We start from the raw sequence: 13482 nt of genomic DNA, 5'->3' as shown, positions 1-13482 counted from the left end.
TGAATGAGGAAATATTAATTTTCATAGCTCATACTTTAGGAAGAAAATAAATCCTCTATTTATAGAAAAAAAATTGAATTTTCTGTATATTATTTACATTTTTCTATTTTTTGACTTTTACAATATGAAAGGCTTCCCCTTAAATTTTGTGTATTGGCTGAATTTTGAAGAAAAAAGTCCAGCAAGATACCAGTGAAAGTACAGGGAATATGCTTCATTTTAGTGAAAAATAATCTGTCAACAAGGGTAAATCTAAATGCCCCCCTATAGTGGCAGCACAAAAATCTTTATAACCAATAACGTAAAAAGCACTTACTGTTTTCACCGGCCTGTGGCGCATTCTTCCATTTTTAAACACTGGCTCATATTTCTTGAGTAGAATCTGGCTTTCTATTTTCCAAATTGGGAAATTGTCAACATTCCTCTTGTCTTTCATGTCTAGAACAAACTGACCAATCTAAAATACAAACAAGAGAGCCATGATGGTCTAAGATCACTCACCTGAGATTCATCAATTAAAGAAGGTCATTATTTTTCAATACAAAAGTAGATTTTTGACCCAAACAGCAAGATTAAATATTTTCTGTATTTACAAGGCAAATGCAGTTTCCCAAAAGAAGTCTTAAATGTGACTTTTATCATCTAAGTTCTATAAACTAAGAGACCCCGAAGGGCAAGGCCATTATTAACCCCTGGGGCATGATTTATATACCTTTTGTATACACACACAAAGTGATGCTACATACCAAATACCTATACCCTGGGCATTTTAGTTTTTGAGGAAAGGATTTTTTCAAAGATTTTGCAAAATAAGTGACGCAACACAGCACAACACAAAAGATATCATACAATCACAATAGCTCCCCACTGAGCACTTTGTTCTCAGTTGAGGTTAAAATGAAACTGATTTTAAACCAAGAGGAATATGAATACAAGAGGAACATTAAAATTTATTCATATAATGAACTTACAGAAATTATATCAAATCATCCAACAAAAAAAAGATAGGATCAAATTTACTAGATTGAGTTATTGACAGCTATGTCCTTTAAATAAATTCAGCAAGGGAGATAATTCCTACCTAGTACTGGTGGACAGTTCTAGAGTTATCTTACCTGGAATGCTCTGTCAGGGATATCTGTACCAGTGTCCTGAGTAGTAGAGGAAATCTCTTGTTCCTGCATTCTTTCTGTTGTTTTGTTTTTATTATTGGTAGTTTCTTTGTTGTTATTATCAGTACTTTGGGTAGAATTTCCTTTCGGAGCAGCTGGACTTGATGCGCTAAAAATTATGAAATCAAGAGTGTCGAAACAAATTTTGCTTTCTGGTAAAATAATTATAACAAAACAAATACTACTGATGGGCTAGCCAATATGGTATAACTCATAAGTGCAGGTGAAAAGGTCAGATAAAGGTTAAGTTTGATGCAAAACTCCAGCAAAGTAAGGATTTTAAATGCTGTTATCTGCTGTAAGCCAGTTTGACTGCTGAATTGTCAAAATATTAAGTCTCTGATTTTTTTTTTACTAACTTCCTATACTCATAGAAAAAACAAGCAAGAAAGCATTGTTGAATTCTTTACAAGTACATAAAAAACTTTACATTGTGCTAGTCTAATATACAAAGTAATGTACATGTATTACTAATTGCCAATTTAAGGTTGTTGAATTCAAGCCACTTGCCTCTCACCACTGTGGGTTTGAATCCCAACAGGGACATAGGATTCATTCATGTGAGGAAGCTATCCAGCTAGCTTATGGACTGTTGGTGGTTCTACTCAGGTGCCCATTTGTGCCCGAAATAATGCACGAAATGTCATCTGAGGACTTTCTCCACTAGTAAAGCTGGAACATAGCCATATAACCTATGCTGTGTCAGTGTGATGTAAAACCCAATCAAACAAACAAACTTATTGTCAAAAGCAAAGTAATGTACATGTATTACTTATTGCCAAAAGTATATAAAAATAACTTACATTTCAGGCACTGGTTCAATAACAGGCTGTTTTGTTATTTCTACTTTCTCTAGATTTTTGTACCTATATAGCGTCTGGGTTTCAACTTTCTGATATCTATGAGCAAAACAAGCCCACCAGTCTGAAAACTGAAATATAACAAAAAGAATATCATGAAAAAAAAAATTAACACTAAAAATATATCCATAGGAGTAAGGACATGGATGCTAAATTTCTCTGCATTGTTAAAAAAAATTCTGTACATTTTTGGGTGTGTATAAATATAGCAGTTTTGTTATATTAAAGGTTTTGAAAAATAAGTTAGGATATTAACCTATTATTATTATCTAGAAGACCTGTCTGAATTTCAACATATAATTGTGAAGTAAATACAGCAGGCAACTCAATTATCATCAAAAATGTTAAGTTTACAAAGGGCTATAATTCAGAAAAAAAATCCATGCTAGAGTTATGGGTCTTGGATACTGATCCACAATCCAATGAACCAGAAGGGATGTGTAAAGGTTCAAGTGAATACCTCAAACCAAAACTTTAATCAGGAATTTTGTAAGTCCACCAAGGGCTATATTTCCACCTAAATCCATTCCACAGTAACTTCAATCTTTCACACCATAATTACTTTAGCAAAGACATAATTACTTACACTAAGAACATTTTGATAGAAGACTTTTCCATCCTCTTCCATTTGTTCATACTTCTGTATAAGACCACCTCTTTTGTAACGCCACAAGTATGGTATGTTTCCATCTTGACATTCTTCTTTTTCCAGAACAAAGTCTCCAATTTCAGGCTGTTGAAAACAAAACAAGACTGTCAAAACAAATAATCTCAAATTCATATAAACTCATATACACAAAAATAATATACATTTAAAAATATTTAAACAGAACTACCAACTAGAATCATGCTCTTTTACAAGGGATATCAATCAGTGGGACAGCATGCTTAACTATTTTCAGTGCTAAGTAGTAAAACAAGAGCCTGGATAATGTAAAATTTTCTAAGTTCAGAAATTCAAAATGGGCCATATTTCTGAAAAGTCCATGTTTAGAGTTATGGATTTTGTAAAGTGAGCTCCTATTATCTGCTAAATAAGTGTGTGAAGTTTCAACCCATTCTCTTCAGTACTTTTGGAGATACCAACATGCACACAAAAATTGAACCAAAGGGAGACGCCGGCCCCATGGTGAGTATGATAGCTCTCTCTCTATTCTCTAACTTAAATTCAATCGAGTCCTGAAAGAAAACCTGCCACAAGCATGTCATGAAGTGGAAATGAACAATTATTGTTTTTAATAATAAGATAATCTTTAGGGGTTTTTTTTCCTGGTTTAAATCACACAGACACTATAAAGGTCATAAGGTCATTTTGCAGCTTTACTAGTCAAGGTACACCTCAGTTGCCCTTTCCTCACAAGAATGAATCCATGTGAGTCACAAGTGTGATAAAAATCAATCCCTAAATAAACTATATAAAATATAATAAATATCTTACCACGAAACCTGTTGGGCTGTTATCAGTAATTACAACATTACGATTTTGTTTGTTTGCAGGTACAGCACTGACACTAGAAGCTGCAGGTTTGTCTGTACTTGCAGTTTTCTTTACTTCAGATAAGGTCTTCTTCTGTGATACTGTTGTCGTACTTTTTAGACTAAAATTATGAGTCAATAAAATATTTAACCTCCATTTTTATTTGACCTTTACCACACTAAATATCTTAAATAGATTTGTCCATCTTTCAATCTGGACAAAACCAGTCATCATTTTTGGAAAATGTTAACAAATGTACAGGCTGAATAGCAAACTGCAGGCTGATATTGGTCTGCACTGGTGGTAAAGTTAGATTCTGTAGTGAGATCCCGCCAGCAAACTAAAGGTAAGTAGTTAGTTAGTTTAGTTTTACAGTATACCAACACATCTTTGGTCATACGGCGCTGAAATAGGAGACTAAGATGACTTTAGCTAACCTCAGGTAATACAAATTTAATTTAATTAAAGCAAAGCCAGAGGTCAAAACAACCTCACCTGCTGGAGCTAAGGGAGCATAGACATCAGTAATTAAAACAATTTAAGTTGCCTATGTAGTCACTAACAGATAAATGATGGCTGCAATTCTGATGCCTCAATACTTAAAGGCAACCCCTCAGCCACACAGGGGCTAAGGGTTAACACTAACACAAATGAGTTGTAAATTATATAAAATATAATATATAGCTAAACAATCTCATTAAAATCATATCCTAACTGTCAAACAGAGTGAAAATGATGATCTGATTTTAATGAGATTGCTAACTTAATAGCTTTTTCAAAATAAGAGAATTCACCTTCACTAAGAGAGTTACACCAACAGCAGTGACAGGCAAGTTATGATAGGTCAAATGATGTTTAAACAGTAGGTTTGCTAAGATAAGGTGAAAAGTAAAGGATAGAATCCATGCTAATTAAAAACGTTGCAACACTTTACAATTTTGAGTCAGTTTCACAATTAATTAAAATAATTATTCATGAAAAACAAAGTGAGCAAATGATATGAAATTTTGCACGCAAGTTATCAGTCTAGAATAACATCAATGAAACAATAATCTCGAGAAAATGATTTGCAGTCAGTTGACTCCCTTAAACTAGAAAGCATTTTACCTGGTTTTAGGTGCTGATTTTTGTTTAGATTTAGGTGATGATTTATGTCCAGTTTTCTGTTTGCCTATTAGTCCAAATTGTTTAGGTCTCTTTTCTGTCTGTTTCTTGTTCTGAAAACGAAACATTGTATTTGTATAATTACTTTAAATACTGCACATTCTTAATGATCAATATGGCATTATCAAAACATGATGGACTCTTGTGGCAGGCCAACATACATGGAAGATTATTGAACTACTCTTCCATATATATAATACATTATGTCACTAGAAGATAATAAATTTCCCATAAAAGTCCTCCATTTCAAGGTACCAAGTACAACACATTTATATGAAAAGTAATGATGACTAAATGTGCTGCCTTGACAATTTTTATGAGATAGAGACAGGGTGCTCAATTGTTTTCAGTGCATAACTGTAGAAACATTTATTATTTGCTATATAATTATAAATTTAGTATCAGATCATGTATCTCACACTTGCCAACAACATCCATACATAATTCTTTTGTGGTTTGTTGTGTCTGATACTAAATACTTTCAATAAGTACATTTATTGTTTTACAGACCTTCCATTGTACCCCAATTCACTTTAACAAAGACAAACAATTCAATAAGAGTAATGGATCTTTGAGTGTGACCAACATATACAACATATCAAGAAATGTGTGTATAATCAAGTGGTAACTGATATAGAACTTCAGTGCAAAAAACAAACCAGGAATTTTGACTGACAGTAAACAAGAGCAATCGCATGAACTTTTTTAATTGAAGTTCACAAAATACTTAACAATAGGGATTTTATTCAGTTAAAGTACATGTTTGAGCTTTTGGACCTGATATCTTGGTCAGTAACCTACAATTATGACCCAAAAGAGATATGTGTGAATACTTTCAATGATTAATGAAAAATGTTGGTGCAAGACCATTGCAAAGCTGTAACATTGTGATGTACCAACATCAACATGAGTAGGACATTTTGTCATTACTGCACTTAAGTGACGATTTCCCATTATAAAATCCAAATAAACTTTGTAAAATATATGATATCATCATAATGAACTGTTTACCTTGGACGGTGACCAGCCAGGGTCTTCATCAGAGTCCTCTACACTTTCATCATCCGAGTCTGGTAGATCTGGTTCATCTTCAAGTATATCATCATCAGACTTTTCTACTTCTGTGTACATAAAAATTATACCATTTTACTAGTACTAGGATGTGCAAGAAATATGTAATTTTAAATTTCATATGATATTAATGTTAAAGTTATAGATGTTTTGGGATTAGTGTAATCCATATTAAGGCAAAGAAGGAAAATTTACGCTAGCGCAAATGGTAGGGTCCCCATCCTACTTTTTTAGTTATCTAAAGAGTGAGTAGGTTAGTAGTCAAGCTTTCCTTCTTAATGACTTCCCTGACAAACAAAGTCATTTTTTTTAATTATTATGTACAGACTCAATCAAACCAAGTCTGCAATTTTCAAGTAATTTTGCTTATTTTAATGCTTCTGAGGGATCACTTTTTTGCAGACATTTATAGTAGACTGTTAATTGTATATAGCCAAAACTAAGAGTTCATTTTTTAACTATATCAAAATGTTACCTGGTGACCATCCGGGATCCTCATCGGAGTCCAGAACTTCATCTTCGGAATCTAAATCATTGTATTCATCACTCTCTTCAGGCAGCTCTAGCTCAATATGTTCCTTCTTTATAGGCAATGCTATAAATAAATCATTCAAACTAACATTATTATATTTTAAGTAGGTACACAAAAATAAACAAGAGGGACAACATGACCAACATTTGAATAAATTCAACAATTTTTTTTCAGTTCAATACTCTTAATCAGAATTATTCAATGCTACATATTATGTTCTTTCATCAGTTGTCAAATACAATATTTTGTAAGACCTTGAACACTTTTGGTATGCCTATAAGTAAAGCAAAACTTTAAACATGAAATCAAATCAAAATTTATATTTTTCTTGGATTTATAAATCTTATTGTATCTGTAGTAAAGAAAATAACGTTTTTTTTTAAAGAAATACAGCAAAGTAGAACCTCTAGAATATCTGTGAACAACATAACAGTTCAAAAACATGAAAACAATAGTAAATCTTGAAATATGAGCAAACCATATTAAAGCTATTTAATATATTACATGTTAACTAAATGTATTTATAATATATAATATATCTTAATTTTTCATAAGTTTGCAGCAAAAAAAAAAAAAACATTTGAAAATTATCCAATATTGTCCTCTTTTAAAAAATTACTGTTTTGCTTTTTATTAAACAATGAAATGTTAGCAAACAAAAGGATTGTTTACAAACTTTGAAATGTTTATTTTCTTAAACTTTAACTTGTTTTTGTAAACCATGATAAACCTGCATGTTTTAACCTTGATATACATAATATAAATCTTTTTAAAAAAGAAAGATTTCCGAATCTTAAAATCTTAAAATATTTGTAAAGCCTCATACATGCAATGATATCATACCATCATCAGTTGACTTTACTAAAACAGATAAGGTCAAGTTCTCTCAACATTGTTAGTAAAAACTGCATATCAGATAAGGAGGATATAGTCTTTTAAGAAAAGGGAAACAAAGACATTGTATAAAGATAAAAGTTTGATAAGAAACACCATTACTTCCTTATTTAAATGTCAATATAGTTTTTATTATAGACTTCACCTTACAGTCTTTACAGCATAAAGAAACATACATATATTTTCACTTCATAGTCATAACAGTTTAAAGTGACATTGGTTTAAACATATTTATTTAAGCTCGATTGCGAAACAAAGTTTTTTGCAACTTATATTAATCCTTTGAGTGGAACCAACCAGTACTGGTGTCATATGAAAAAACATGGTCGTGACCCGATTAGGGCTCAAACCCATGATCCCTGGGTTGAGAGGCAGACACCTTAACCACTAGGCCATTTGCTCCCCTTAAAATGACATAACTTCAACTTACTTTCATTGCAGCATAAAGTGACATTATTTCAATATATACCTTTAGTCATTTAATCAGCATAATATGGCAGTGACATGATTTGACTTCTTTATCATTTCAACATGAAGTGACATGATTTCACTTCTTTATCATTTCAAAATAATGTGACATGATATAACTTCTTTGTCATTTCAGCATAAAGTGACATGATTTCACTTCTTTGTCATTTCAACATTAAGTGTCATGATTTTAGTACATATCTCTAGCCATGTAAATTAGCATGAAAGGTTGGTGACATGATTTCACTTAACTTCTTTGTCATTTCAACACAAAGTAGCATGATTTAATTTCTTTGTCATTTCAACATAATGTGACAGGAATTCACTTCTTTGTAATTTCAAAATAAAGTGACATGATTTAAGTTCTATGTCATTTTACTATAAAGTAACATGACATCACCTCATAGAATGATACTATAGCATAAATTAACAGTGACATAATTTTTTTAACAGTCATTAAAGCAAAAAAGTGACAAGTGACATTTCAACTTAAATTCATTATTGCAAAACATGACTTCACTTTATAGTCAGTACTGCTTAAATGACATGACTTTATATCTTACATTCATTACAACACAAAATGACAATGCCAACATGTCATTTCATAGTCATTGCAGCATAGAGTAACAGATATAATTTCACTTCCTTGTCTTTTTAAAATAAAGTTTTATGACTTCACTAAATGCCAGTAGTCATGTAAAACATTAAAAAGAGGTAGTGACATAATTTCAGTACATTCCAGTAGTCTCTTAAAACATCAAAAAGCGGCAGGGACATGATTTAACTTCATAGTAATTACATTATAAAGTGACATAATTTCACTTAATGTCTTTACATTATAAAGAGACATGATCTAACTCCACAGTCATTTATTATAAAGTGACATGATTTCACTTTGCAGTAATTACATTATATAGTGACATGATTTTACTATATAGTAATTATATCAAAAAGTGACATGATTTCACTACACAGTCATTATATTAAAGAGTGATATGATTTTGCTTCAGTCATTACATTATGCTTTCACTTCATGTCTTTATATTATAAAGGTAGATGATTTCACTACAGTAGACAGTCATAACATTATAAAGTGACATGATTTTCACTACACAGTCTTAATTAAAAAGTGACATGATTTCACACCACTGTCATTACATGTTCATTATAAAGTGACATGATTTCACTACACAGCCATTACATTATTAAAAGACACAGTCATTATATTATAAAGTGACACTGTAATTACATTTTAAAGAGACATTATTTCACTACACAAAGTCATTACATTATAAAGTGACATTATTTCACTACACAGTAATTACATTATGATTTCAGTTTCAGTCTTTACATTATAAAGGAACATGATTTCACTATACAGTCATTATATCATAAAGTGAAACTGTAATTACATTATAAAGAGACATTATTTCACTACACAGTCTTTACATTATAAAGTGACATGATTTCACTACACAGTCATTATATCATAAAGTGAAACTGTAATTACATTATATAGAGACATTATTTCACTAAACTACATAAAAAGTGACATGATTTCACTACACAGTAATTACATTATGATTTCAATTTCAGTCTTTACATTATAAAGGAACTTGATTTCACTATACAGTCATTACATTATAAAGTGACTTGGGTTCACTTCATGTTCATTACAACATATTCAATTTTACCTTTTACTGTAATAAAATCATCTGGTGTGAGATCTTCTGGTACATCATTTGTGTTCATCAAGACATAAGCAGTCTTCCAGTGCTTGGGAATCTTTGATTTTCCAATTTTAAATGACTGTGATACTGTAATAACAATGTTAGTAAAACAATTCTTAAAGCTGCTTGCCTTCAGATGAGAAATTTTTAAGTTTAAAAAAAAATTAATAAAGTTCTTAAAATCTATAAACATTTACAACACACTCCTATACAAGATGTATGGCAAAGTATGACTGAATTTAGTGTTAAAGGGTCTCCACTGAGTTTTTTTTACGTGAAGAGACTAGAAATATTTATCCGAGATTCATGTTCTATTTGACGTATGTTCTGGACCAATAGCTTGTCTGCAAATTTTCAGATCATTCCCCCCATCTGGTTTTTCCTGAAAAATCATTTTAATTGTGGCAAAATGACCCAAAAATGAAAATCATTGCACTTGGCTAAAAACCACACAAAAAAAAATTAATTTATTTTTCGGGTATATTTCTTTATTATCCATTGCAGGGCTTTTGATATTGAATTGCTTCACTTTATCTATGTTAGAATTTAAAATTTTAGGCTTTTAGAAATAAGTGGAGTTCCTTTAACATCTTGATATTTCTACCCTGTTACTTAGTGAAAGATGCTTTTTTTTTTTTTGACAAATTCTAGGTCTAGTGTAATCCAGTGCCTTATGCCAGCTGAGGTTACTTTATCTGTACGCTTGACAAAACAAAAAATGAAAAATCTTTTTATTAAAACATTGAAATACCGTAATCAATCTGGAGGCGTGCTGCTTTAAAAAACAAAACATGTGCAGCTTATAAACATGTGTACAACTCTATCTGGTTAAACTACTGAATCTAATGCACCCCATACATATGTTAGGTTGATAAAAGTGAACAAATATCTTTAGATAATATTACCTTTGTAAGAACTAATTTCTAAGCGGATTTATATGCACATATTAAAATTTGCCCCCACCGCTCACCCCAAGTTCAAATTCAAATATCATTATTTCTAGTTGAACTTAAACCAATAATTCCAATCACTACATTTGAAAACACCTAGCTACATGTAACTATGAAGAATGCCCTGATATTTATTAGAGTCATATAAACTTATAACTTGTATACCTCCAAACTAATGTAAGAAATGTAACGTTGTTTTAAGTTTTCATGTAATGCATCTTAAAACTTATTTATTCAACTAAATCACTGACCCAACACTTTATATCTATCATTCGCTAATATCACTCAACACGATTACCATTAACAAATTTTGTTTAAGTGATTTTTTCCTTATACTGTTATCTGGAGGCATACATGTACATTTTAGTTACAGTTAAAACATCTTTTAATTAAAACCTCTGCCAATTACAACATGTAGTGAAACAAGTTTCTAGATGTGCTAAAGTGAGAAAACATTTTTCCAAGTAAAATAAAACATACCTGGTGGGTTAGAAGATGTCTTCTTCATTTTTTGCGGGCTCGTAGATGTCTTCCTAATCTTGTTTGGCTTGATTGGTTCTAAAATATTTATATACAGATTAACCTGTGAATGGTTCTAAAATATTTATATAAATTAACCTGTGAATGGTTTTAAAATATTTATATACAAAATTAACCTGTGAATGGTTCTAAAATATTTATATAAATTAACCTGTGAATGGTTTTAAAATATTTATATACAAAATTAACATGTGATTGGTTTTAAAATATTTATATACAAAATTAACCTGTGATTGGTTTTAAAATATTTATATACAAAATTAACCTGTAACTTGCTTAATATTTTGAATATATGAACCATATACTGCAGCTTTCTTTTGTTCTGCTTACCAATACTTGACCATTTATTACTTATTATACACATTTTTTAACATTTGTTTGTTTGTATTTTATAACTATTTTAACAAATTTTTGTTCATATCTCAGTGGCTGGTCCACATAACTGGTTTTCCTAGATTACTATTACCAGTAATTACGAAATTTCTCTGCACAAGTGACCAAATACTAATCCCATATCATGTCTGACTTAGCGGTGAGAAACAAATGACCTTAAGACTGTCCACCTACAAGTTGTCCTGAAGAAATTTCGCCTCACTCAAGGATCATACCAGTGACCCTTGGATTACAAAAAGGATGATCTCCATATTGAACTTAGCAAGAAGACACTTTTTCAAATTGCAAGCTGTTAGGTACTCAATGCATTATTACATAAAGAACAGATGTGCAAACAATTGATCACTGTTTCTGTAACATCTGTAACATCTGTGATACTTGAACACTACTTTGAATGATACTGTGACATAAACCAAGGTCAAACATAGAATCAGTCTGTACAACTTGCCTCGGTTACAGGACAGTAACAAATTGGACAATTCCTTTATCATTGGATATATACATTTAGTGACATTATGCACATTTCTTTTTTTTCTTTGGCTGTCATGATTAGCTGAGACAGAAATATATTTTAAATGATTGACTAATATAATGGTGATTCACCAATAATTGGTAATGAAAAATGTTATCAAAACTATAAAAACTACCTAATTTTGTCAATTTTTAGCATTGTACCTACTCAGACATCTTAGGTAAATGTACATTGTATATTTATAATTACTTGCTAGGATCTTACCTAGATTATGGCTTTGTGACCCCTGGGTTCAAGGTCACTACATAAAATAGAAAAATTGTTTAAAATCCTACCTTTTACAGCTTTCCTTTTCTTTGCTTGAGGCTGTTTGGTAGATTGCTTTGTAATACTCTTGTGCTTTTTGTTGTCCTTCAATATATCATCATCATCATCATAATCATCATCATCATCATCATCGTCTTCTTCATCATCAGATTCATCATCATCCTTGCATGGACTAGCAATCATCAGTTGTAATCTCTCCTAAATGATCATACTCTTAAAGTGAGACGCGTCATAACAAAACCAACAACATAATGGGTTTGCGACCAGCATGGATCCAGACCAGCCCGACCAGCCTGCGCATTCCGCGCAGTCTGATCAGGATCCATGCTGTTCGCTTACAAGCCCTATTACAAGTAGAGAAACTGATAGCAAACAGCATGGATCCTGATCAGACTGCGCGGATGTGCAGGCTGGTCTGGATCCATGCTGGTCGCAAACCCATTATGATGGTTTTGTCATGACACGGCTCAAATTATTACATATTCTTCATAATATAAAATGATCTTGTAAAAATTGTTATTAAAGCAGCATGCCTCCAGATCCTTGCTTATTTTCATGAATTCTTTTTTAAAATAAATTAAAAAGTAAAGAATCATCAAGCGAACAAAAAAGGTAATTTCACATAGAAAACAGCACTTAAAATTTATGAAAATTACCCAAAAAATTGTCTGATTATGCAAAAATACCTCTAACTGCATTTGTCAAGCAGTAAAAAACTGCTTTAGTCACAAGTAGAAATAATGGTGACAAATACTGCCAAATCAGTCTTTAATTGCATATATCACGAAAAATTCTTTCTTAAATAGTGAATATTTTTACTTTTGCTTAAAATCTTAGTACATTTATCTCAAGGTTGATTTTCTTGAAATATTTTGGCTGATTTAGAGGCATGCAGATTTACATTTTCAGCCATACTTCTTCTGAAAAGAGCGCTCAATTAGCTGGGGGGGGGGGGGGGGGGGGGGGGGGGGAGGTAAAATTTGCAGTTTTTTAGGTTTAACTTAACCATCTAAAAGCTTATACAATCCTTCATTCTTTATTTATCAAACATAGAACTGATATATTCTTAACCTTTTCCAAGAAAAATGAACACTTTCTAGAATATGAGAATTATTTGCAAGTTTGTTTGTCTGTTTTATTAAGCCAATTTTAACAATTATTGGTATTTGCGGTACATCCATCTTGGTGGCTTTTCCAGATAACTTGCCAGTAAAAAAGAGGACGAATTGTATGCATGTTGTTTTTAGGCCCATTTTAACACATTATTGATATTAGCGGTCCATCCAAACTTGGTTGCCCTTCTAAATAACTAACGAGTAATTATAAGTTTCTCCATAAGTGAGCAACTACTAATCCGCACATGATTTCTGCATCATCAGTAAGGGACAAATGACCTCAAGACTCAATGTCCTAGATAAATGGTCACTGAGAG

General features: G+C 31.5%; 1 protein-coding gene across 1 annotated transcript; it reads right to left on the bottom strand.

The window, feature by feature from the left end:
* Positions 1-316: 316 nt before the first annotated feature.
* Positions 317-12244, bottom strand: LOC132731708 (bromodomain and WD repeat-containing DDB_G0285837-like; the record flags this gene model as incomplete). The annotated part of the gene is made up of 11 exons (XM_060717929.1): positions 12059-12244; positions 10799-10876; positions 9333-9455; positions 6220-6339; positions 5685-5794; positions 4617-4726; positions 3471-3630; positions 2619-2765; positions 1976-2103; positions 1116-1281; positions 317-457 (listed from the first exon to the last, which is right to left on the bottom strand). Coding segments are annotated over exons 1-11 (1458 nt in total), but the record flags the coding sequence as incomplete, so codon positions are not given.
* Between the last annotated feature and the right edge of the window lie 1238 nt (positions 12245-13482).

The sequence above is a fragment of the Ruditapes philippinarum genome, unplaced genomic scaffold (assembly GCF_026571515.1).
Source record: "Ruditapes philippinarum isolate M1 unplaced genomic scaffold, ASM2657151v2 ctg3118_1_1_1_1, whole genome shotgun sequence".
In the NCBI taxonomy this organism is placed as follows: Eukaryota; Metazoa; Mollusca; class Bivalvia; order Venerida; family Veneridae; genus Ruditapes; species Ruditapes philippinarum.
Note: the sequence above shows the minus strand (reverse complement) of the source record. Positions and strands in the feature narration are given on the sequence as shown.